The sequence below is a fragment of the Spermophilus citellus genome (assembly GCF_964194105.1).
Source record: "Spermophilus citellus genome assembly, chromosome: 1".
Lineage (NCBI taxonomy): Eukaryota > Metazoa > Chordata > Mammalia > Rodentia > Sciuridae > Spermophilus > Spermophilus citellus.
Genome location: NC_138182.1, coordinates 181,698,770 through 181,721,863, shown reverse-complemented (window position 1 = coordinate 181,721,863; position 23,094 = coordinate 181,698,770). Strand labels below are relative to the sequence as shown.

The window sequence follows — 23,094 nt, the reverse complement described above, 5'->3', positions numbered from 1 at the left end:
TTTTAAGGCAGCATTTCCCCCTGAGAAACCAAAGGGACCAAAGATTCATCCCTGTGGCTGGCGGAGGCTCCCTGTTAGGTAGGACCACCCTGGAGGCTCCTTGAAGAGATGGATTGGTTAGTGTAGCACTAGCGCCCAAGTTCCAGAATGGCGGCTGAGGTAGCAGTCTGGAGAAAAACCTGCTTTTTTTTTTTTTTTTTTCCTTTACCAGTTACTAGTGTTTGTTTCAAATATAAAGGACATAAATACTTTTTGAAAAAACGAGACCATGCACAGATACGTAAAGTAAGATCTGCAAGCCCCTTCTCCTTGTCTCCCATTTCCTCATTCTTCCTCCAGCAGTGAACGTTGTCCATTCAAATTTTCTTCTGTATATTTGCAAATAGATGGATAGATTGGCAAGCAGAATTTTTAAGGTACTCCTACTACACAGGCTGTTCTAGAACTTTCTTTTTCATTTAATCATAGCCATGAATATCTTTTTACAACAGTATGGGTAGTTCTCCCATGTTCTTTTTAATGCCTGCATAGAGTTCCTCCCAGGACAGTGACTAGATTCTGGTTTACTCCATCATTCTCCTGTTGGTGGATTTGGGGTTGTTTCCAGTTGTTGGCAATCCTAGAGTTGCTGAGTAACTTCTACTTTTATCCTGGTTTGCTTGAACCAGTATTTCTGTGGGGTGGATTTCTAGGCTGGGGTTGATGGAGCAAAGGGTTTGTACATTTCACAAATTGCCCAAGGGATGACCCACGAGAGACTATAAAAAGCCCTCTTTCATCACATTCATCCAGCTCTGCGTATCAGTTTTCAGGATATTTTCTCCCCTATCTGAAAGGCCACATAGAAGTTTCTTCACTAGGCTTAGGGATGCATGCTTGTAATCCCAGCCACTGGGGATGAGGGGGAGGCTGAGGCAAGAGGATTGCAACTTTGAGGCCAGCTTAGGCAACTTAGAGACCCGTCTCAAAATAAAATTTTAAAAAGGGCTGGGGAGGTAGTTCAGTGGTACAGTGCTTACCTAGCACATGTGAGGCCCTGGTTTCAATCCCCATGGAGCCAAATTGAAAACAAAGCATAATAAAACAAATTCTCTCCAGGTTACCTTAGAGAGCCTGTAAATGTGAGTGGCTGCCAGCATTCTGTAGTAACGCCATGATGATCATGAGGAAAGGGATGGAATCATCTCTTGAGGAGCCCTCACTGATTTGTAAGGTGACAGTTGTCCCCAGGAGGCAATTGGCTCTTTCCTGTGGAAAGCAAGCCCAGAGGATGGAGCTTTGCAAATATCTGCCAACTGTTTCCACCTCCACTGCCCACAGTTAGCCAAGCTCCAGGACTCCCTTGGTGAGAGCAGATGGACAGTGTAGGCATGTCCCAATGGGTAATCCCACCCTGCCTCCGCACCCCTGCAGTCCCCAAAGGGGCTCCCACTTGCTCTGTCTATTCTTAGCCTCATGGATGCTCTTTCCTGGACATTTGGTCTGGAGACTTTTACTTAAGAAAAACAAGAGGTGGGGGCTCCATCAAAGAGGGGTCAGGGGCTGGGATTGTGGCTCAGCGGTAGAGCGCTCGCCTAGCACGGGCGGGACCCAGGTTCGATTCTCAGCACCACATTAAAAAAAAAAAAAAAGGCATTGTGTTGTGTCCATCTACAAAAAAAAAAAAAAAAAAAAGAAAAAGAAAGAGGGGCCAGAAGAGCACTCGTGAGTCTTTTTGGAGGAGGCATACTGGACATCTGAGGTTTGGATCTCTGGGGTTTCTCAGAAGCCAGGCCAGTGGGCCGCTGGCTGTGATCAAGGAAAGCCTTTCGGAGCCCCTCCCCAGCTGCCCTGGACTCCTGATGAAATTCTAGATGCCATCCAGCCATTAGCAGTGTATCTGGCATGGACCTTGTCACCATGAGGTGTTCGGTTTTTTTCTAATTTTTTAAGTTGTCGATGGACCTTTATTTTATTTAATTACATTTGGTGCTGAGACTTGAACTCAGTGCCTCAAACATGCTAGACAGGCATTCTACCACTGAGCCACAACCCCAGCCCCTCATTTTGTTTTACTTTATATATATATGTGTGTGTGTATGTGTGTGTATATGTGTGTATAAAATCTTTATATATAGGTATATATCTACAACTATATATATATATATATATATATATATATATATATAGAGAGAGAGAGAGAGAGAGAGAGAGAAGATGGACACACACCTTTCTTTCTTTCCTTATATTTATGTGCTAGGTAAGCACTCTACCACTGAGCTACAGCCCCAGCCGCTTGTTTTACTTTTTTAAAAATAAAAAAATTGATACCTATAGAAAAATAGGACAAGGTAATGGGTATTCACATGCCCACCACCTAAAGGGAGCAAAACCTAACATTGTGCTTCTTACTTCATCTGTTTTTCTTAATTTTAAGTTGTAGATATATATGATACCTTTATTTTATTTATTTATATGGTGCTAAGGATTGAACCCAGTGCCTCACACACATGAGACAAGTACTCAACAGTGAGCCATAATCCCAGCCCATTTTTTTTTGTGTGTGTGGGGGGTAACCAGGGATTGAACTCAGGGGCACTCAACCACTGAGCCCCATTTCCAGCCCTATTTTGTATTTTATGTAGAGACAGAGTCTCACACTGAGTTGCTTAGCAACTCACTATTTCTGAAGCTGGCTTTGTACTTGTGACCCTCCTGTGTCAGCCTCCCGAGCTGCTGGGATTACAGGTGTGCCACCCTACCATCTATTTTTATGCTAAATTATTTAAAGTCTATTATAGATATTATGACTTTTTGCTCCTGAATACTTAAATGCAAACCAAAAATTAAGTTCCTGTGATTTCAAAACATTTTTTTAAAAGCAGTAGACTATTTTGTTTAGTGAAATATTATGTAGGTACCCAACAAAGAGTTGTGCTTGGGCCATGTGCAAGTAGAGAGGGCAAGTAGGCAATTGGCCATGTGAACAGGGCAGAGATATGGGTTTGGGATATATTTAAGGCCATAGGAACAGAGGAGGTCACTAAGAGAGTAAGTGGGAGGTGAGGAGGCCCAAGACACTCCAACAGTAGAGAGAGGCCAGCAGAGGAGGCCAAGTGGCCTGTGGAATGAGGAGAAGAAAGACTGAGAATGTCTTTGAGGCTGAAAGAAGAATGTATATCAAGGATAAGGGAATGTCAGCTGTGTCTGCTGCTGAGAGGCTGAGGAAACCTAGGGCAGAGGATGGACAATTGGATTTGGTACAGATGAGCAAGCAAGGGACTGTCACTGCCCATGTAAACCTCACAAATCACACATGAGGACACTGAAGACCGTGGGGGAGAGTAACTCACCCAAGATCACAGAGCAAGTTAAATGGCAGAGCTGGGCCTACAGCCGGGCCCCTCAGCCCCCTGAAGGATGGGCTTTCCCTACCTAATACCAGTCTTCTCCCTCAGGCCGCAAGCTGGACCTTCAGGCCTCAGTTTCTTACTGGTAATTCCTCTGCAGAGGATTACCAAGTACCCATTGCTGCTACAGAAAATCCTGGAGAATACACTCCCTGATGCCAGTGCCTACCTGGTCCTACAGAGGGCTGCCTCTGCCCTCCAGGATGTGAATGCCAACATCAACGAGTATAAGATGCGCAAGGAAGTGGGTAAGGACTTGGAACATCTAGGGGATACATCAGTGATGAATGCTTCTGGTTGCAGAAACAAAAAGAAAAACAACTCATCTCAAACTGACTTTACCAATAAAGAGAATGCAACAGCTTGTATAAACTCAGAAGTAATATGGGCTTTAGGTAGGGATTGATCAAGGTAGTAGCTCCATTTTTCTTTAATTCTCTGGCCTTTGCTCTTTACTGTGTTTTAGCTTCATTTTCAGGCTGGTTTCCCTGGAAGTAGAAAGTGCTATTATTGTTCCAAGACTGATATCTGCATACCTTACCCTCTGGGATAAAACAGAATTTTTCTCCCCTTAGCCTTAAAAATTAAATTGGAGCATCATTCTGATAAGACCCAGTTGGGCCACAGGCGCACTATGAACCAATCACCATGGTTAGGAGAATGCTATGAACTGATTGGTTTAGGCCTGGGTGTGTGCCCTTCTTTGAACTCATTGTTATTATCGGGAGGATGGATTTGTATGGATTGGTTTATATTAGTCAGCAACCACTCCTTGAGCCAAAGTGAGATCAAACCCATTCAAACCACATGGCTGCCATACCATGGGGGAGAAGTGAATACTGAGGAATTAAGGAGTTAAATAAAATGAGGGGGCAGTGGTGGGAGGAATTTCTACCTCTCAGTTTGTTGCAATAGAAAGGTTTAGAAAAGAAGCAATGTCCCAGGTATAGAGAAATTCAGCTGCACACTGAGTATTTAGCTAATGCTTTCTTTTATAATCATTATTATTTTAATTTCACAAATATGCATGGGGTACAGTGCATTAATTCGATATGCATATACAGTGTGTGGAGATCAAATCAGGGGAGTGAGCAGCTGTTTTGTAAGAGCTAACCATGCAGTATTTTCCCTTCCTCATCTTTGGTCCCCACTGAGATAGGCCCTGCCGGCCCCATTTCACAGTTGGGTAAGATGAGCACTTACCTCCTTTGCTCCTGGTCACAGCTAGACTGAGTCAAGTTTCAGTCCTGGGCCTGGGAGCCTCGCCACCATGCCGCATGGCATTTGACAGCTTTGCATGTCCTCCTCACCTGCTTCTCCTTCCAGGTGCATAGGTCACAAAGGAGCAGGAAGAAGGGGTGGGCTGTGGCTCCCAGATGGCCTGCCTAAAACCATCGGAGGGGAGTCTGGGCAAATCACCTCTTGCTGGGTTCTTCTTTAGGATGTCTTGTACCTGCTGTCTTATGTGATCCTCCCAGCAATCCTAAGAGGTAGCCAGCCTCATCTTACAGATGAGGAAACCGAGGCCCGAAGGAGTGGTAACTTACCAAAGTCCAGCAAAGCCCAGCAAAGCCCAGCTCTTCATCCAGGGCTCACAGCAGGGACTGAGGACCCTAGCACAGTGTGACTTGCTGGTGAATGTGATCCCCAGCCAGACACATCAGGGATGCTTGCTCTCCTGGGTCCTCCGGGGTCACCCAAGGTGCCCGCCTTCTCTGTTGGTACAGCCTCCAAATACACCAGGGTGGAGCCTCTGAGCCTCCGGGAGCGGCTGGCCCGCATCAACACACACACCCTCTCCAAGAAGACTACCCGGCTGAGCCAGCTGTTGAAGCAGGAAGCAGGGCTGGTGCCCAGGGTGAGCATGGGCAGGGGAGGGACAGTCCACACAGCCACCAAGGCACACGACCCTGTGCAGTGGTGGGCAGGAGGCTTAAGCTCCTTTCAGAAGTGAACCAGTTGAGCCTGAGAATGAAGTGCCAAGAAGAGGTACCTCTGCCCAATTCTGAAGAGTCAGCGTAGGGCTCCTGGTTGTCAGGGTCCTTGTTATAGATAGGAGGGCTAGGCTTTGGTTCTTGACAAGTAGCTCCCAGTAACTATTTGAATGAGCATTATTTGATTTGCACAGTGAACTGTTTTTATTGTCCCCATTTTGCAAATGTGAAAACAGGCTCCCAGAGAGTAAAACACTTGTCCATGGTCACACAGTTAGGGAGCTAGGAACCAATTCATGCTTCTGTGTCTGATTCCATAATGTGGATGCAAAACTATTATGCTACACTGCCTTTTAACTGACCACTCAGCTTTGGAGCTGCAGGAACCTGATGTGTAGGTGGGTCTATGGAAAGATGGTTCCCAGTGATGACATGGGACAAGGGAGCCAGTTGTACACTGCCCCCATGTGGCTTTTCTCAGCCCTCACATGCGTAACTTTCAGACAGAAGACAAGGAATTTGATGACCTAGAGGAGAGGTTCCAATGGGTGTCCCTGTGTGTGACGGAGCTGAAGAGCAATGTGGCTGCTTACCTGGATAATCTGGAGGTGAGGACCCTGCAGGGTTAAGAACAGGTGGGTCTGGACTAGCAGCAGCTACAGGGAGAATGTGGGAGGGCCAATCCAAGTCAGCAGCGCAAGCAAACACTTCAGCCCAGGACCAGCTAGCCCTGGTGCATCTCTTGCTAAGCAGGGTCAGAGTTCAATGGGGTACAAGGCCCCCAGACAGACCAGCACCTGGATCAGGGGAGAGAAACTCCAGTGCAGATAGAGTACAGGCAGGTACCACTATTGAGGTCTCCTTGGTGGTAGGTGGTTTACAAATGTTTGACACTCGGAAGTGCTGGCAGAGGGGGAAAGATGTTGTCCCATCTGTTAGCACAGACCACTTGGGCTCAGTGGATAATGGGATTTGGGGTGGCCTTATTGGAAGTCTGGGTCCATACTCCTCTTTTGGGGGGTCAGGTGGCCCTGCTGGCTCATGCTTCATCTGGAGTCCCCAGTACAAGGATCTGAGCAGCTAAGATCCTATTGTAGCACAGTGAGGCAGGGAAGCAATAGGACCCAGCAGGAGCCTGACGTCCAACAGGCTGCCTGTGAGACATTTTCAATAGACTTAAATATAGTGTTTGAAATTTTGAGGCTGAGGTGGGTATGGTAGCACATGCCTTAATCCTAGCAACTTGGGAGGCTAAGGCCGGAAGATTGCAAGTTCAAAGCAAGCCTCAGCAACTTAGTGAGGCCCTAGACAACTTAGAGAGGCCCTGTCTCAAAATAAAAAGGGCTGGGGATGTGGCTCAGTGGTTAAATGCCCCTGGGTTCAATCAAAGAAATTTGGAGGCTGAATGAATGAATGATCTAAAGGAAGAGCTGCTACCTGACTCTGGTTGACAATTGCTGTATAGGAATGTGGGCCCCGTATGGCTAGATCTTCTGATTTTAAGGAAAGAATACCCTGGACATCCTGACATGTGAACGTAAGAACTAATTAAATAAAAATTTAAATGTTCTGCGAGCCCCAGAAAATGCATCTTTTCAAACCAAATTCAGCCCACAGGGCCACCAGTTTGCATGCCACCCAGAATGTCACTTCTCTTGGCCAGTATTCCTCTTTTCCTCATCACTGGTGCTGACTCATTCTGTCTGCATGGCCCCCTGGGCAGTGTTACCTCAGTCCCATTCATTGGCACAGACCACTTGGGCTTTGGGGTGGCCTTACTGGAAGTTTGGGTCCACACTCCTCTTTGTGGGGGTCAGATGGCCCTGCTGGCTCATGCTTCATCTGGAGTCCCCAGTGCAAGGATCTGAGCAGCCAGGATCCTATTATGGCACAGTGAGATAGAAGGGGCAGGTGCTCAGAGGCAGGTCAAGAAAGAGGAGGAATGGACCTGCAGGTATTGGGCCTTGACAGAGAGAAGCCAGAGGGGTATTTGGCAGCAGAATGAACATTTGGAAGCATCAAAGCTGTGTTTGCTTAGATGCAGGACTTACACAGCTTATACAACAGATGCAGTATTGACATTGAATCCCACAGTAAGAAAGGGTTTCTGTCTTTTACCCCCCAACAGAGTCAAGGAGAAGCCTCTGTGCTGAGCATCTTGTTTTGGGGGGAGGGAGTGCGAGAGGGGTTACTTGGGATTTAACCTAGGGGCACTTTACCACTGAGTTACATTCCCCAGCCCTTTTTCATTTTTAAAAATTTTGAGATTTTGCAAAATTGTTTTAGGCCTTTCTAAATTGCTAAGTTGGCCTTGAACTTGCAATCCTCCTGCCTTAGCCTCTAGAGTTGCTGGGATTAAGGCATGCACCACTGTGCCCTACTGTGCTGTTCCATCTTTCATATGTGTGCAAGAAGTCACAGGTTCAGGGGTCTTCAGTAGGCATCAGTACCCAGGCAGAATTTATTAACACTGTTTTGTTTTTATGGCAATTATTTTCCTGTGTCTATGGCAGTTATTACTGTTTTCCCTTTGTGGTAACATCGTAGGTATTTTCTTAATGCATTGATTTAAATAAGAATAGTTGGAAAAGTATTAATAGAAATATGCAGAATGTAGACACGGCAAAAAAAAAAAAAATCACAGGTGGTTTGCAAATGCTTGAAGTTCAGAAGTGCTGGCAGAGGGGGAAAGATGTTGACTCAGTCTCAGGAAGAATTCGTAATCACCCAAGATGTGTGGGGATAGAACAGGCTGTGTGCCTGCCTGTCATGGGGGTGGTGGGGTGCCGAGGGCCTGGGCTGCTCTTCCAGAGCTTGGCTGCAGGGGATCAGGGGGAAGATGACCATGATGAGCCATGACTGCATGTGTCCTGTTGACCCTGAATACAGGCTTTCCTCCGCTTCCGGCCACATGAATGCAATCTGGACATCCCCGGAGGGCCTGTGGAGCAGTACAGCAGCCTGTCCAGAGACCTTCAATGCCAGGCCTTCCTGGAGTTTGTAAGTGGAACTTTTCTCCTTTCTTTGCCAGGCAGGTAGCAGAGCCTACAAGGATAATATTTAGAAGTCAGGCACTTTACACAATTGCCACATCCATAAGTGCTCTGGTCAGCAGGATAGGGATTACTATTAGTGCATTTGGTGATAAAAATAGCCCCCATTAATGTTTATTGAGCCTCACTCTCTGCCGGGCGCTGTGCCAAGTCCTTTACATTCTTTACCTCATGAACTCCTCAGCACATGCTTTTGAGGGTGATACTATTAATAGTTCCATTCTGCAGATGAGAGCTTGAGCCTCAGAGGATGTGATCTCTTGGATTCTTTTTGAACTTTTTTTTAAAAATTTTTAGTTGCAGAAGGACACAATACCTTTATTTTATTTATTTATGTGGTGCTGAAGATCAAACCCAGTGCCCCACACATGTGAGGCAAGCGCTGTACCACTGAGCCATAACCCCAGCTCCTCTTGGGTTTTTACACAGATGGTCAGTAGTGTGCTCGAGTCTGAGCCCCAAAGACTGTGCTCTTGACTATCACCCTCTGAAAAACTATTTTTCAAGATCTTTGCACAGTAATGATACTGAAGGGACATAAAGTGAGTGCCTCTTCTGTGCCAGGCACTCTCACAAGCTCATTATCAGCCATCCCTGTGTTTCAGACCTGAGACAGAGGCCTGGAGAGATGAGATAACGTACTGCAGGCCACAGGCAGTTGGTGGAGGGGGGACTGGAACCCAGGCCCACCTGCCTCCAAAGCCCCTTCTCCCAGCCCCAGCCCCAAGCTGCCTCCCTACCCACCTCCCAAGTTCTTCCCTCCCCACAGAAGCAGCGGCTGGAAGGCCTGGTATGGAGGCCGCTGTGCAACTTGGCCAAAGCCCTGGTCGGCCCTCAGAACTTGATCAAGAAACGTCTGGATAAGCTACTGGACTTTGAGCGGGTGGAAGAGAAGCTGCTGGAGGTGGGCAGCGTGACGTATGAGGAGGAGGCGGCCCGGCACACCTACCAGGCCCTCAACTCCCTGCTGGTGGCCGAGCTCCCGCAATTTAACCAACTGGTTATGCAGTGGCTGGGCCAGATCCTGCGCACGTTTGTGGCTCTCCAGAAGGACCTTTCAGAGCAAGTGCTGCAGAGGGCAGAAGGCAGTGTGGCCCAGGTAAGGCCACTGGACTCGGGCACCTCTGGGGCATAGCCAGGCAAGGCCCAGCCCCACCAGCCAGCTGATTGCAGGGCTGCCATGGTGCCCCTCTTTAGGATAGGCCCCCCAAACAGGCTGTCGAGTACCTAAGAGGGGCAGTGGAGATCTTCTAGATCTCCTTCATGTCTGTTCTCCCTCCTTAGCGTAGTCAGACCATGAAAGCAAGGAAGGACTGGGACTCCAGGCATCCCAGCTTCCGGGACCCAAACAGACCAAGCTGTGTTGGGAAAATAGCAGACTTGGGACCCATCTCCAGGTGGCAGAGACAGAAGGTCCCTTCTACATAGTCAGGAGTAAATGTCTGAAACTGGTGCTACTGCTATAATTTTAGTAACCACCTCCTGGTGAGCTCTTGTTATATACCCGATTGGAGCACTTTTCATGCATTATTTCATTTAATCCTCACAACAACCTCACAGAGTAGGTATTATTATTATTAACTTCATTTTAACAATAAAGAAGCCAAGGCCCAGAGAAGTTAAGTAGCTCATGCAAGGCCACACAGATAATGAACCCTGGTTCATATTCCAGAGCCTGGGCTTTGAACATAGGGCTCAGCTTGTACAGGAGCTCTCAGCTGAAAACAGAAATAGATTCCAGAAAGGTCTGTGCAAACCTCAACATGCAAACTTTCATTTTAAAAGTTTGAGGACTGGAGTTGGTATAGGAAGGAGCACCCCGCTGCCTCCACATGTTGCTCTGTGTTAATCCAAGCTGAACGGTTCTTGAGTCGGACGTTGGGCACAATTTCAGTGGTCCTCAGTGACACTCAGTCTCCTGTTTTTCATGTTGCTCTGCTCAGCTTTCCCCATCCAGTTCCTTCCATTAAAATTCCTCTGAGATTTGCCTCCTCCTCCCATCACCTCTGACCAGAGCCCCACTCTTGGCCCACTGCCCCTCTCTCTAGCACACCATCTCTGAGCATGACCATGTTCCCTTTGCCTGGTCACTGCCTTAGCCTGGAAGTCCCCTCCATCGTCCCCCAGGCTTTCCACAGAGCCTGGCATACAGTACGGAAGAATAAGTCTTTCCACAAAGCTCTCAGAATTGCGGAGAGGCTACTCTGTCCTCCCATCCTTTCTATCCCACAGCCCCTAGGATGTGCGCAGCACCGGAAGCTGCCTCCTCAGGAGGGCTGGCCCTGTGGCCTTTTCTGCTTTTTTCCTCTCTCAGCATTTAGCAATGAGTTCTGTCTGAATCTCCCTTTCTGAATTGATTTAGGCCTGAGCCATCTGCAGAAAGAAGCCTTTGTCTTCCCCAAAGTAGAAGCGTAAACCTGGCTCGGGGATCTTTTCTTGCTTCTCTCACCCTCTGCACTGGTGTGGAGCCTGGGATGTGCAGGGCTGGGCGGTGTTGGGGGCCAACAGGGGGAGGCCAAGTTTATAAAGCAGAAGGGAAGCGCCTTTCCTAAATGGTCCTGAACTGCAGACTGCGGGGGCCTGCTGGGGATTGCTGCCAGCCTGCCTTATCTGTGTCCAGTGGTCCCTTCACCTGGACCCGTCCCTGTGCAGCTGGGAAAGGCCTGCATGGCACATACCTCCACCTCTTCACAGTCTGTGGAAGAAAGTCCAGAGGTCAAAATGCAGAGTAAAGAGCCACCACTCAGAGAGTTGGACGTGTCCCTGTTGGCCGTGGGTTCTCACACACTCCTAGCTTGTCTGATAGGGATACAGAGGTCCCTAATGGGGTCAGGGTCTCCAGACAGAGCATTACGCAGGACTCAGGACTCGTTGTGTTACAAATAACATAAACCCAGACAAAACCAGCTCCAGCATGAAGAATGTATTGATTTGCACAAGCAGAGCCCAGGAGGGAGCCAGGCTCAGGCCTGTACCACGCAGGACTAATAATGCTGTCAGGGCTGTTTTCCTCTCCAGATGGGCTGTATTTTCAGGCAGTGTTTTTTTGTTTGTTTTTAAATCCTGCACGGTGGGAGAGGTGACTAGGAAGACATACAAGCTTGTACCTTTACCTTAGAAAATCCAAAGGAAAAGTGACCAAGGGCAGCCTTTACTTATGGAGTCTGATGGGAGGGTCCAATTGACCTTCCCTCGTCCTTGTCATCCCTTGGATCAGTCACTGTGGCTAGGAGGAAGGGATACCAGGACCACCAGTCCTGTGGCTAGAGCACCATGGCAGGCAGTAGCACCTGCTCTATAGAGAGAGACTTTCTTAAAGGAGAGTGAACCAGCTGACCAGGACAAAAAGGCCTCATGACCTCTGGGGCTAGAGTGTGGGTGGCCAGGGGCTTCTTGCCTCCCTGTCCTGCAGAAGGCTCTCTTGACAGTGTCTGTCCCACTCAGCTGCCCCACCACCACCTCTCTGAGCCAGCCTTCAGGAAGCTGGTGGAGGACACACTAGGCCAGACGGGTAGCCAGCTTCGTGCCTTTCGAGAGAACTTTGAGAAAGTGCTGCCACCTCCCACTGTGCAGGTAAGTGTCCCTCCCCACCAAAGACTGTCCAGTTCTTCCCCTGCCACTGGCGGGGACTCAATATTTTCCCGCCTCCCAATATTTTCTGTTACTCGTGGAACTATTTTCTCCTCACTTCTCTCCTTCCTCTCTGTGAAATGCAGTTGGGTGGGCACATCTCCCAACACAGACCTCCTCTTCATGGCAATGAGCATAGGGAGAGCATAGGACTCATGGGTCAAGAGTAAGAAAACCAACATGTTAATACAGAGTGAAATTAGATAAAAGGATGGGAAGTGGTGATTGCATCCCAAATCTGGAGCTTCCTCAAAAATTTCATCAAAACATGTTCTTTTCCCTGACTCCTTTCTGATTCCAGCTCAAAAGCAATATTTAAAATGAGTGAAAAGTTTGAATAAAAAGTTGTTTAAATTTTCTTTTTGTTATGGTACTTTGATTTTTATTTATTTATTTATTTAAATTGTAGATGGAAACAACTTTGTTTTATTTATTTATGTGGTGCTAAGGATCGAGCCCAGTGCCTCATGCATGCTAGGCAAGTGCTCTACCACTGAGCCACAGCCCCAGTGTGCAAAGCACACTATGTTAGCTCTGTGATGGTTTATAGAGCTATGACTGGCAGACAGTTGTTTTTTTTTAATATTCTTTTTTTTTTGAGAATTTTTAATATTTATTTTTTCAGTTTTCGGCAGACACAACATCTTTGTATGTGGTGCTCTACTCTAAAATATAAAGAAAGAGTGTCTTCCAGTCCACTTACAGAGTACATGTAGGTGATCCATATTTTCAAACTCACAGGTCAGCTGTTGGGAGAAGGGGCTCCCAGAGTGTGGCAAAGCCTGGACCTGAGAACACAAACTGTGTTGAGTCACAAGTAAGATGTGAAGTGAGGGATCACGAGATGGCACCAAGATGCCCCATGAGGGAGAAAAGGCCCGGGGACACAGAGATGAGTAAGGGCCAGCAGAGCCAGGCAGATAAAGTGGCCTTCACACTTGGCCAGAGGGCAGAGGGCAGCAGGGACTAACTTCTGCCACAAGTGGGGAGACTGACTCCTTGGCCACAATTGTCCCCAGCTGTCCCTGCCTCCCGCCCTGCAGTGAGGGCAGCCCACTGCCTTCAGGTCAGAGGTCTCTTGGGGGTGTGCTATGGACCCTGAACCTGGGGAAAAAGGAGGGGGACAGAAAATAGAGAATAGTAGCCCTTCAAACTCATCCTGGCAATCTCCTCTGTCTACTTAAAATAGTAATTTTCTTACTGGAGAAGCAGTCCATCCTTATTGTTGAAAAATTAGGAGACACAGAAGAACAAAAAAGAAGAAACAAATGGAAATATCTACTTCCAGTGTGTGTTGTAAGTTGGCGGAAAGAGGCACACCTGTCTCAGCCTCCCACCCTGCCACCCACACAGAGCCCTCTGGACTCCTGGCTGACTTGGCTAAGAGCACAGAACGCCGCAGAACCAGGTGGCCATGAGATGGGAGCTTCCCTAGTGGTGTCTTCATGTGCCCCCCGGCACATTCTGGGGTGCTGCTTTTCTCTTCACAGGAGGCTGGACAGCCTTGAGAGAAAGGCAGATGTCTGCTCCCCCACTGGCTTTTACACTCATGCCGACGTCACCATTCCAAGAAGTACTATCCCAGCACCACGGTTCCAAAAAAAGCTGCCCCAGCTCTACGCTTCTGTTTTAGATCTGTTTAGGAACACTGGGCTGTCTTGATTCTTTATTCTTCTCTCTCTCTCTCTCTCTCTCTCTCTCTCTCTCTCTCTCTCTCTCTCTGTTGCTGGGGATTGAATCCAGGGCCTTGCACTTGCTACACAGTAACTCTACTACTAAATTGCCTTCTGTCCTGATTTTTTTTTTAAACATTCCTATGGTTTGAACCCAGAGGTGCTCTACAGAGCTACATCCTCAGCCCTTTTTATTTTATTTACTTATTCTGGGGGGACACTGGGGATTGAATTCAGGGGCACTTGACCACTAAGCCACGTCCCCAGTCCTATTTTGTATTTTATTTAGAGACAGGGTCTCACTGAGTTGCTTAGCACCTCACTTTTGCTGAGGCTGGCTTTGAACTCACGGTCATCCTGCCTCAGCCTCCGCAGCTGCTGGGATTACAGGTGTGTGCCACTGCATCCAGCAGCCCTTTTTATTTTTTATTTTGAAACAGGGACTTGCTGAGTTGCCCAGGCTGGCCTCAAACTTATGATCCTCCTGTCTTAGCCTCCTGAATCACTAGGATGACACTGAGCCCAGCTTGTGTCCCAATTTTTATTTTTAATATTGACTCTGCATCCTCAATCCTAGGAGTTCTGTACCTGAGAAATTACAGAACTTGAGTTAGTATTCTAGGGAATTCCAGAAGCTGCAAGCTTCTCCTCAAATGCCTTTGGATGCTAAGAGCCAACCACCCACTAGCGAGAGCACAGTTGCTCTGATCAGGATGGGCCTTCATTGATGGAGGTAGGGGGGGTCAGGACCCCTGGCTTCAGCACATATAGACACCAGCCTAGACAACTTAACTCAAGCCCTGTGTCTGTCTGTCCCTCCTCTCCCCAGCCACTCCTTCCAGGCTCTGAACGGCAGGTGCAGGCTCTCCTCAGCAGGTATGGCCCCGGGAAGCTGTACCAGGTCACAGGCAACATCAGTGGGTCTGGGACTCTGGACCTGACCCTGCCACGGGGCCAAATCGTGGCCCTCCTTCAAAACAAGGACACCAAGGGCAACAGCAATCGCTGGCTGGTGGACACTGGGGGTATGTGTGCCTTCTGGGAAAGCCACCCAATCAAAGTTGGTGGGGAGACAAGCACTCTAGTGGGATAGATTCTGACTGTGCAAATCCAGGATGGGAATGAGCACATGTGACTGATATAGGGCCTGGGGTGCAGGCAATGGGGTACGGAATGTCCAAAACAGGAATTCAGTCTTTCATTGCAACATCCTTCATTAAGCACCCGTGTTCCAGGTACTTTGAAAATAAGACAAGGGCTGAGTATAGTGGTGCATGCCTGTAATCCTAGCTGCTTAGGAGGCTAAGGCAGGAGGATCACAAGTTCAAAGCCAGCCTCAGCAACTTAGTGAGGCTCTAAGCTATTCAGCGAGACCCTGTCTCCAAATCTCTAAATAGTATTTTAAAAGGGCTGGGGATGTGGCTCGGTGGTTAAGTGCCTCTGGGTTCATTCAATCCCTGGTACAAAACAAAACAAAACAAAACAAAACAAAAACAAAAACAACAAGGACCCTACCTTGGGGGATCTCATAGACTCAGAGTAGACAGATATATGGCGAGAACCTCAGCAATACTGTGAAGGTTGGCGGTCTACACAGAGAAGGGGTGCTTGGATCCTGGCTACATGGACAGGAGCCTGATGTCCAGAACCAGGGCAGTGATGAAGCTGCCTCCCTCTGCTGGCCCTGGCCTTGGGTGTGCTGCTCAGGCCTGGGTGCCCCTGTGTAGCTGGGCTGAGTACAAGAGACACCATGAACCCGGACAACAGTGGCCTAGCAGCATGTTCCAGAGACAGGCATGTGACCCACAAGGTGAGGGTTGCCCAGGATTGTGGTGAGGGGACTCACAGATCATGTTGTCCCCGTCGGGCAGTGTCTTATAATTGTTGTTTAAGTATTTTAATGTTTATTGGAAAAAATGTAACTGATCTCTAAGTCCATGATTGTATTCATAATATTATGAATTATGAATTCATTATGTAGTATAAGGCCAAGTTTTAAAGAGTGGGTCAGTGTTAAAAATTAAGAAAGTGGTACAAATAGGCAGATGTCACAGAAGAGTGCTCTGATGACTGATGGGGAGGTGATGGAATGCATGCTGGAGCAAGGCCTGGGCCCTGAGGACCGGATGTAGATCCAGCCCCACCAGTTTCCTAACTCTGTGAGCCCAGGGAAGTCACAGAGCTTCTCCGAGCTCAGCCAACTCAACATAGGAGGGAGGTCACAGCCTGACCCCACCTCAGGAAGTGGTGGGAAGACTAAATCACATGCTGGTTCTGTCACCTAGCAAGTCCCTGGGAAGTAATGGCTGTTCATCATGACAGCAACCAGAACAGCACTGGAGTGGCCTCTGCAGGAGAAGGAGCAGGCCCCTTGGAGCATGGCCGTCCCCGCCTGGGGAAGGCACCCAGGGAGGGGAAGCAGCTTTGCTCTGGGCATCCACTAGAGGGACACGGGCCACCAGGAAAGCAGATTTCGTTCAGTCCAAGGGAGAATTTTGTATCTCTCTGTCAGCAGTTTACAGCGGAATGGGTTGTCCCAGGAGGGAATGCATCCCCTGTCATTGGGGGTAAGCAAGCAGAAGCTAGAAATATTGCAGAGTGGGAAGGGAGGCTGAGAGGGTACTGCATGATCCTGTCAGGCACCCCCCCCCCCCCCCGAATGCTGAGGCACTGTTGGAGTTTCCCTCCACTAAACTGGACGGGAAGGCAGCCTGCAGCTGGTAACCTTCTGCATGTTCCCCCAGGACATCGGGGATACGTGCCGGCTGGCAAACTGCAGCTGTACCATGTGGTCCCCAGTGAGAAAGAGCTCAGAGGACAGGCGGGGCCACGTGAAGGCTCCCAACACCTAACACCAGAGCCCACTCCAGCCCCTGTCTGCTCCGTCCCGGCTGTGACCCAGGTGAGTCTGGGAGAGGGTGCAGGCTTGCCTCCGCTCCACCACCTAGACTGGGCCTTAGATTTTCCTGTTCTGTCGAAATCTATGCTCCTGCTACCTAGAGGAGTCACCACCCTGTGAGGCCAGGCCTTGATCAGTGACCATGTCAATGTCCTGGCCAAGGGTGGGACCTGGAGGAAGGGGCCTCCTACCCCTGCCACATTGACAATGGAGAGCTAATCCTTGTCCCCACCAGCCAGGCAAGCAGGATTCATTCATTCATTCAGTATTGGCCAGGTTTGGTGGCACATGAGACATAATGATGAACAAGAGTAAGTCATGGTCCTTTTCTTCCTCAGACTTAAAACCTGGGGAAAACAATGATTAATAAAATAAGTGCATGGATTACTGCAAAGTCAGCAGGGTTAAGTGCAAGAGCCCTGAGTGTGGAGAGATTTTTCTGAGAAGGAAGCTTTTTCTCAGATAGGAAGGGTGAATTAACTGCATAAGGGGTGCAGGTGACATGAGCTCTCCAGAAAGTATGTGTGACCTATGTAAAGGAGAGGACAGGGCTATGTGAGGGACTGGATGAAGTCAGTGGGTGGGGAAAGAAAGAGGGGCAGGGTGGGGTGAGGTACTGCTGGCAAGGTGGATGAAGACAGGCTAACTGGGGCTTGTGATGTTGTCAAGGACCTCAATCTTTCTCACAAAAGCAATGGGAAAGTTGGGCACAGTGGCCAATGCCTGTAAACCCAACAACTAGGGAGGCTGAGGCAGGAGGACCACAGGTTTGAGGCCAGTCTCAGCAACTTAGAAAAACCCTGTCTCAAAATAAAAAATAAAAAGGGCTGGGAATGTAGCTCACTGGTAGAGCACCCCTGGATTCAATCCCCAGTACCAAAAAAAAAAAAAAAAAAAAAAAGACAGTGGGAAATATGAACATCCGTGTTCATGGCAGCATTATTCATAAGAACCCAAAGTAGAAACAATCCAAATGTCCATCAACATGATAGGTAGGCAAAACATGATACAGCCAGGCAGTGGAATATGATTCAACCATAGAAAGGAATGAAGTACTGTCATGTGCTATAGCATGGTTGAGCCTGGAGCACATGATGCTGAGTGAGAGAAGCCAGACACAACAGGCCACCTATTGTAGGGTTCTACTTATATGAGTGTCCAGAATAGTCAAATCCATGGATGGAGAAAGTGTAGTCATGGGCAGGGCTGAGGGGCAGGGAACAGGGAGTGACTGCTAACTGCTGTGGGGTTTCTTTTTGGGGTGGTGAAAACGTTCTGGAATTAGATGGTGGTAATAGTTTTACTTATCTATGAACCTACTAAAAGCCACTGCATTGTACACTTTAAAAGAGTAACATTATTGGTATATGAATTACATCTCCAAAAAAAAAAAATGAGGCCACTGAGGGGTTTAGCTTTGCAGGGCAGAGTCCTTGATGGGTCAGCAGCATGGTGGGGTCCTTGAGAGGACTGGATGAGCTGGCAAAGCTGGAGGGTCATATTATGAACATCCAAGAGTGGAGGGTGCTGTCCCAGGTGTCAGCAACAGTCAAAGGGGAACTCACGGGCGAGGTATGAGTGACAGAAAGAATACAGATGAAGGGGAGGGACCCAGCGGTGCTGAGCGCAGCCTGCATATATCTTGGCTGGAGTGCTGAGGAGCCTGGAGCTGCTGTAGAGATGCCTGGAGAAACAACCTAACTGCATGGCTCCTGTTGCACCCACCACGAAGGCTCTGGGCCAACATCCTCAGCCTTAGCCAGAAATAGTGCACCATGGCTGCAAGGGACTCACAGGGTGCACCAGAGGCCCTGACCACCCAACTCAGCCCCAGCCCAGTGCCTCTGGGAAAGGTCGCCACTGCCACCCAGCTTCCAGCCAATGTTGGCAGTATCTCAGGGAAGCCCCACCCTGGGCTCAGCTCTCTAACACCCAAACACTGTAGAAGCTTCTGCTCTGTTCAGGGGTGCTCAGTGGATTCCCCTGGGACCCTCCCAGGCTGCATATGGTTCCTTAGGCTTGGCCACGGTAATAACAGCAGTGGTAATCACAAGCCAAGTAGCCTGGGCCTTGACTGTGTACTGGGCCCCATGTGAAGCCCTCTGTATGTATTCATTCATTAAATTCTCAGAATGACCCAGAAAGTAAAACATCATTACTCCCATTGCATAAGATGATGAAACAAAGGCCCAGAGAAGTTAAATAATAGTTTAATAAAGGCCCAGGAGGGCTTTTCCTTAACAAGTAACCATGTTGCTCAAACTCCTGCCTCTGGGCCGGGAAACTGGCCTGATGGATAGAACCCTTAGGTCTGGGGAGGCAGAGGCTGCTAAGCCGGCTCACCTGCTCTGAGGTCACAGCTGTGTAATTTTGAATAAGTTCCTGACTTCTCTAAGTCTCAATTTCCTACTCTGAAAAACTGGGGCAAATAGAATGGTAGAATAGTGAAAAACAAGACCTAGAAAAGTCCTGGAGCAGCGCCAACTGCCTAGTAATCGCTAGCAGATGTCGTTGTCTTTGGCACAAAGGATGTACCGGGGAGGCAAGGAATGCCTGGCCGTGGGGACCCGAGTTGGGTGGGATGAACAGCCTCTGGGGCTTGACCATTGCCATATCACCTCTGTGTGTTTCAGGTGGTAGCCGTGTACCCCTTTGTGGCCAGGAGCAGCCACGAAGTGAGTCTGCAGGCAGGCCAGCCTGTGACCGTCTTGGAGGCCCAGGACAAGAAGGGGAACCCAGAATGGAGCCTGGTGGAAGTGAATGGGCAGAGGGGATATGTACCTTCCAGCTTCCTGGCCAGAGCCCCAAGTCCAGCTCCATGGGGCTGGACTCTGCCCTCTTAGGGTGACCTCCTCTGTGTTGCCAAGGGATGGGAAAGGTTTAGAGGCTGTGATCCTGGTGGGAAAAGGAAGCAAAGAAAATGTGGGGGTGGAAGAGATCAGGCCAGGGTGAGTGGAGGGCATCCAGAAGGCAGCAGGGAGAAGCAGCTGGGCCTGGCAGATGCTGGGTGGGGTGGCTACCAAAGGCTTCAGCCAGGATCAATCACTATGTCTACCTTAAGAAGCCATGCCAACCTGCAGTCACAGCTTGCTAGATGGCAGGTCATGGATGATTGGCCAGGACTTGCCACAGCTTGTAATTAGTCTTACCTGTGATTCCATCCAGGCCTGCCCACAGGGGTGGGCCACCAGGTGAATGTTACCTCTGTGTTGGGTGGCTATAAGGAGGGACCTCTGGAGAAGTCCAGAGCTGCCTGGCCTCACAGTTCCAGCCTGTGTCAGGGGTTGACCAGTTGTCTTTTGTTTCTCCATACCGTGAGCTAAGTTATCTGGGACGGTGAACCACTGGGAGCCCTCTCCAGAGGGGAGCCATGGGTTTGTCTGGCCAGTGGAGAGGTTCCCAGGAGACTCTTGGCTGGGCCCTGGAGGAGGTATGACCGAGTCACAGTTCTGGAATGTGTGTAGGCAAATTCAGAGGAGGTTCCAGGGAAGTGGGGATTTTGACAGCATGTCAGGTGGGGTGTGTGAGCTGTTGGCAGCAGTGCACAACCTTGTTTTCTCTGGACCAGGGGACAATGGGACATGCAAATCATTGCAGAAACTCTGTGAGGTAGGTGATTATAGGCCTGGTGGGTGGGGGTGAGGTAATGGCTTGGTTTCCCATTTCTGGGTAGAAGAGCTGAGGAACCCCCTGCTTTCAGGTTGCCTCCAAGGGCCCGGAGGCAGCAGTGGGTGTGGGTGGGAGGTGGCTGGCTGTGGGCCTTAGACATAGGACACACTGCAGCTTTCCCACCCAGAATGACTTCACTCACATGGCTGTGAGAGTGACCGAGGCTCAGGACGTTGAGGCTTGTCGACCCTGAAGGGTGTGATACCAGGGTAAATTCTATCAGTGGTGTCAGTCGGGTGGGCCCAGCCACTGCTGGCCTAGGTTGGCAGTCCTGTGCACCCTGTGCCCAGCCCATGGCAGCAGACATGGTTCACGGCACAGGGTCCTTTCCCTCAACCCAGGATCTATCTTGAGGTCCTTCTGCACAGCCATGCATTGTTAGGAGGTTTTGTGGTGCAGATGGCATAGAGAGGCTATGCCAGCATTGGGAGATATAATCGTATAGGACCACTGTCATCCACACAGTCCATAGTTGACATCATGCGGCCCATAGCTGAATTCACTGTGAATAAGTCACCCCTTTCTCAAACCTGGGAATTGAATCTCCTCAATAACATGCCTGCCCAGGAAGCCTGATCTGGGGCAATGCTGAATGTAGCCACTGAAGGGTCACCGCCTCTAGGCTGATGCTTTGGGCTAAGATACACTTCAAGATTCACAGGAAGGGAGAAGTCGATGCATTGTGATCTTCATCTATCTTGCAAGATTGGAACGGACCCTTATGAGAGTGTATATAAAACACAGTTTAAGCCAGGTGTGGTGGTATGCACCTGTAATCCCAGCAGCTTGGGAGGCTGAGGCAGGAGGATCAAGAGTTCAAAGCCAGCCTCAGCAATTTAGTGAGGCCCTAAGCAACTCAGTGAGACCCTGTCTCTAAATAAAACACAAAAAAAGGACAAGGAATGTGGCTCAGTGGTTAAGCACCCCTGAATTCAACCCCTAGTACTAAAAAAAAAAAAAAAAGAAAAAGAAAAAAAATCCCTGTTTAGATTTATTTTGAAGAATGTCTCAGTGTTATACCTTCAGTGCCTAACGCTGTTAGCTCTGGTTCTAGAAGGCTCTTGAGAAATACATGCTTGTCTGTGTCAGACAGGCTGTAATGTGCCTCCTCTGGGCTTGTTAAAGCATGAAGATTCTGCATAATGCAAGAGAAGCTCAGTCCCCACAATCTAATTCCCAGCCCCAAATTCACTTTACTACATGTGCTCGTAGCATTCTCCTTTCTCTTTCCTGCTCAGATTCTGATAAAAATTGGAATCAGAGAGAAACAGATAATAAAGTAGGCAATCCACTCGTGGGTTGCTCAGGTACTTACTGACAGCCCGCTGTGTGCTGTCAATCTAGCTCAGGGCTTCTCAGCAGGGCTGCTCACTGCGGCTACCTGGGCAACTTTAAATCATGATGCAAGCCAGGAGCCCACCCAGAGAGGCTCATGTGATTGATCTTGGGTGTGGCTCAGGCCTCAGAACTGCAGGAAGTCCCCCCAGGTACAGCTAATGTGCAGCCAGGTTGAGAACCCCTGCCTGATCACACAGTGGTGGACAGATAGACCTGGGGTCAGAGGTGGGATGGGGTGAACTAGGAAGTGCCCCATCTGAGCTTTGTACTAGCTGTTGAAACAGGCAGCTTTAGAGGCAGCTTGAAATAGGACAGCCTGTTCTGTCAGGTCCCAGAATGTATATTTATTAAGTGCCATTAAAAGGGACCGAAACAAAATTGGATGTTCTTGTAGGCATAAGGGAGAAAAAATGAAATATGCTTGGAACCAAGGCTATTTCATGAAGGGAAAATAAAAATGTGTTCAGTAGCATGTGGGTTATGGTTTCTCACAGGCCAGCGGATGAGATTAAAAGTCACTGAAGAGTGAGAAAATGCATATCGAGAAGATAGAGAATGGCCTATATTTTTTCCAGGGGACTCTGTGTAATGTGCCTTCTTTACCCCCAAATGCCTAGAACCCTTTGCACTGTGTCTCATTCATTTCACCGTTGGGTTATCATGTGCTAACTTGCCAAGATATTTACTTAAGGACTGCACAAGGCTTTCAGGAGTTACAGACTCATTCACAAGGGTGACCCTTGCTCCCTGCAGGGGAGTGAGACCTCTTTAACCCTTTGGACTCCAACTCAGTTTTGGACATGAGAATAAGATTGCAGTAGCCAAGGGCTGGGATGTAGCTCAGTGGTGAAGCACTTGCCTAGCATGTGTGAGGCCCTGGGCTCAATCCCCAGCACTGAAAAAAAAAAAAAAAAAGATTGCAATATCCAAGGAAAGATGAATGAATTCTTGTTTGATGTAATGAACACTTGCTCAGTGAGTAACTGATGTGAACTGCTGGAAATAAAAGATTGCAAAGATGACAGTGTGTCTGGAATTTGTGGCTTTAACCATTGGGTAGTCAGCTGCCCTGGTGGGCCATTTGCTCATTGGACACTTGCTATCTATAAAAATGGCACCTTGTTTGTCCATGTGTTTATTTGAATGCCTGCTTGGTGCCTCCAAGAGTTGAATAGAGATGCTGGGAATACAGTAAGAAATCAGACAGTTGGGGTCCTGTCCTTCCAGAGCCCACAATCTGAGGGAGACAGACCAGTCAGCAGTTAGGTACGCAGATATAAGGGTCAGGATAGGGCAGTAACAGGAGCTCAAGGCAGAGGGGTGGCCTCTGACTCAGACTTGGTGGTCCAGGTAGGACTCCGGGAAGAAGTGCTATCCAAGAGGAGGCCCAGCAGGTACCTGGGTTAGGTGAAGGTAATCAGAAGGGCTCATGGAAAAGCCAGAGGTGATGGCGGTGATGGCAGGTGCCAGAGGGCTGGAACCCAGGTGTCTGCAGGGTGTGGGGCAGCC

The 23,094-nt window shown here is 48.8% G+C and overlaps 1 protein-coding gene across 5 annotated transcripts in view; it reads left to right on the top strand.

Annotated features, from left to right (window-relative positions):
* Positions 1-22,604, top strand: part of ARHGEF37 (Rho guanine nucleotide exchange factor 37) — a 51,633-nt gene extending 29,029 nt beyond the window's left edge. For 4 of the 5 annotated variants that reach the window (XM_081283295.1, XM_081283296.1, XM_081283298.1 and 1 more), the window contains 9 exons: positions 3,438-3,637; positions 5,117-5,247; positions 5,827-5,931; positions 8,213-8,323; positions 9,146-9,475; positions 11,821-11,949; positions 14,509-14,704; positions 16,424-16,581; positions 19,212-20,846. In XM_081283295.1, the coding sequence (XP_081139421.1) occupies positions 3,438-3,637; positions 5,117-5,247; positions 5,827-5,931; positions 8,213-8,323; positions 9,146-9,475; positions 11,821-11,949; positions 14,509-14,704; positions 16,424-16,581; positions 19,212-19,421 (1,570 nt within the window). In that variant the 3' untranslated portion in view covers positions 19,422-20,846. Of the gene's footprint in view, positions 1-3,437; positions 3,638-5,116; positions 5,248-5,826; positions 5,932-8,212; positions 8,324-9,145; positions 9,476-11,820; positions 11,950-14,508; positions 14,705-16,423; positions 16,582-19,211; positions 20,847-22,079 lie in introns of those variants that run through there. The other variant, XR_014020743.1, reaches the window with a different exon arrangement.
* The last annotated feature ends 490 nt before the right edge of the window (positions 22,605-23,094 follow it).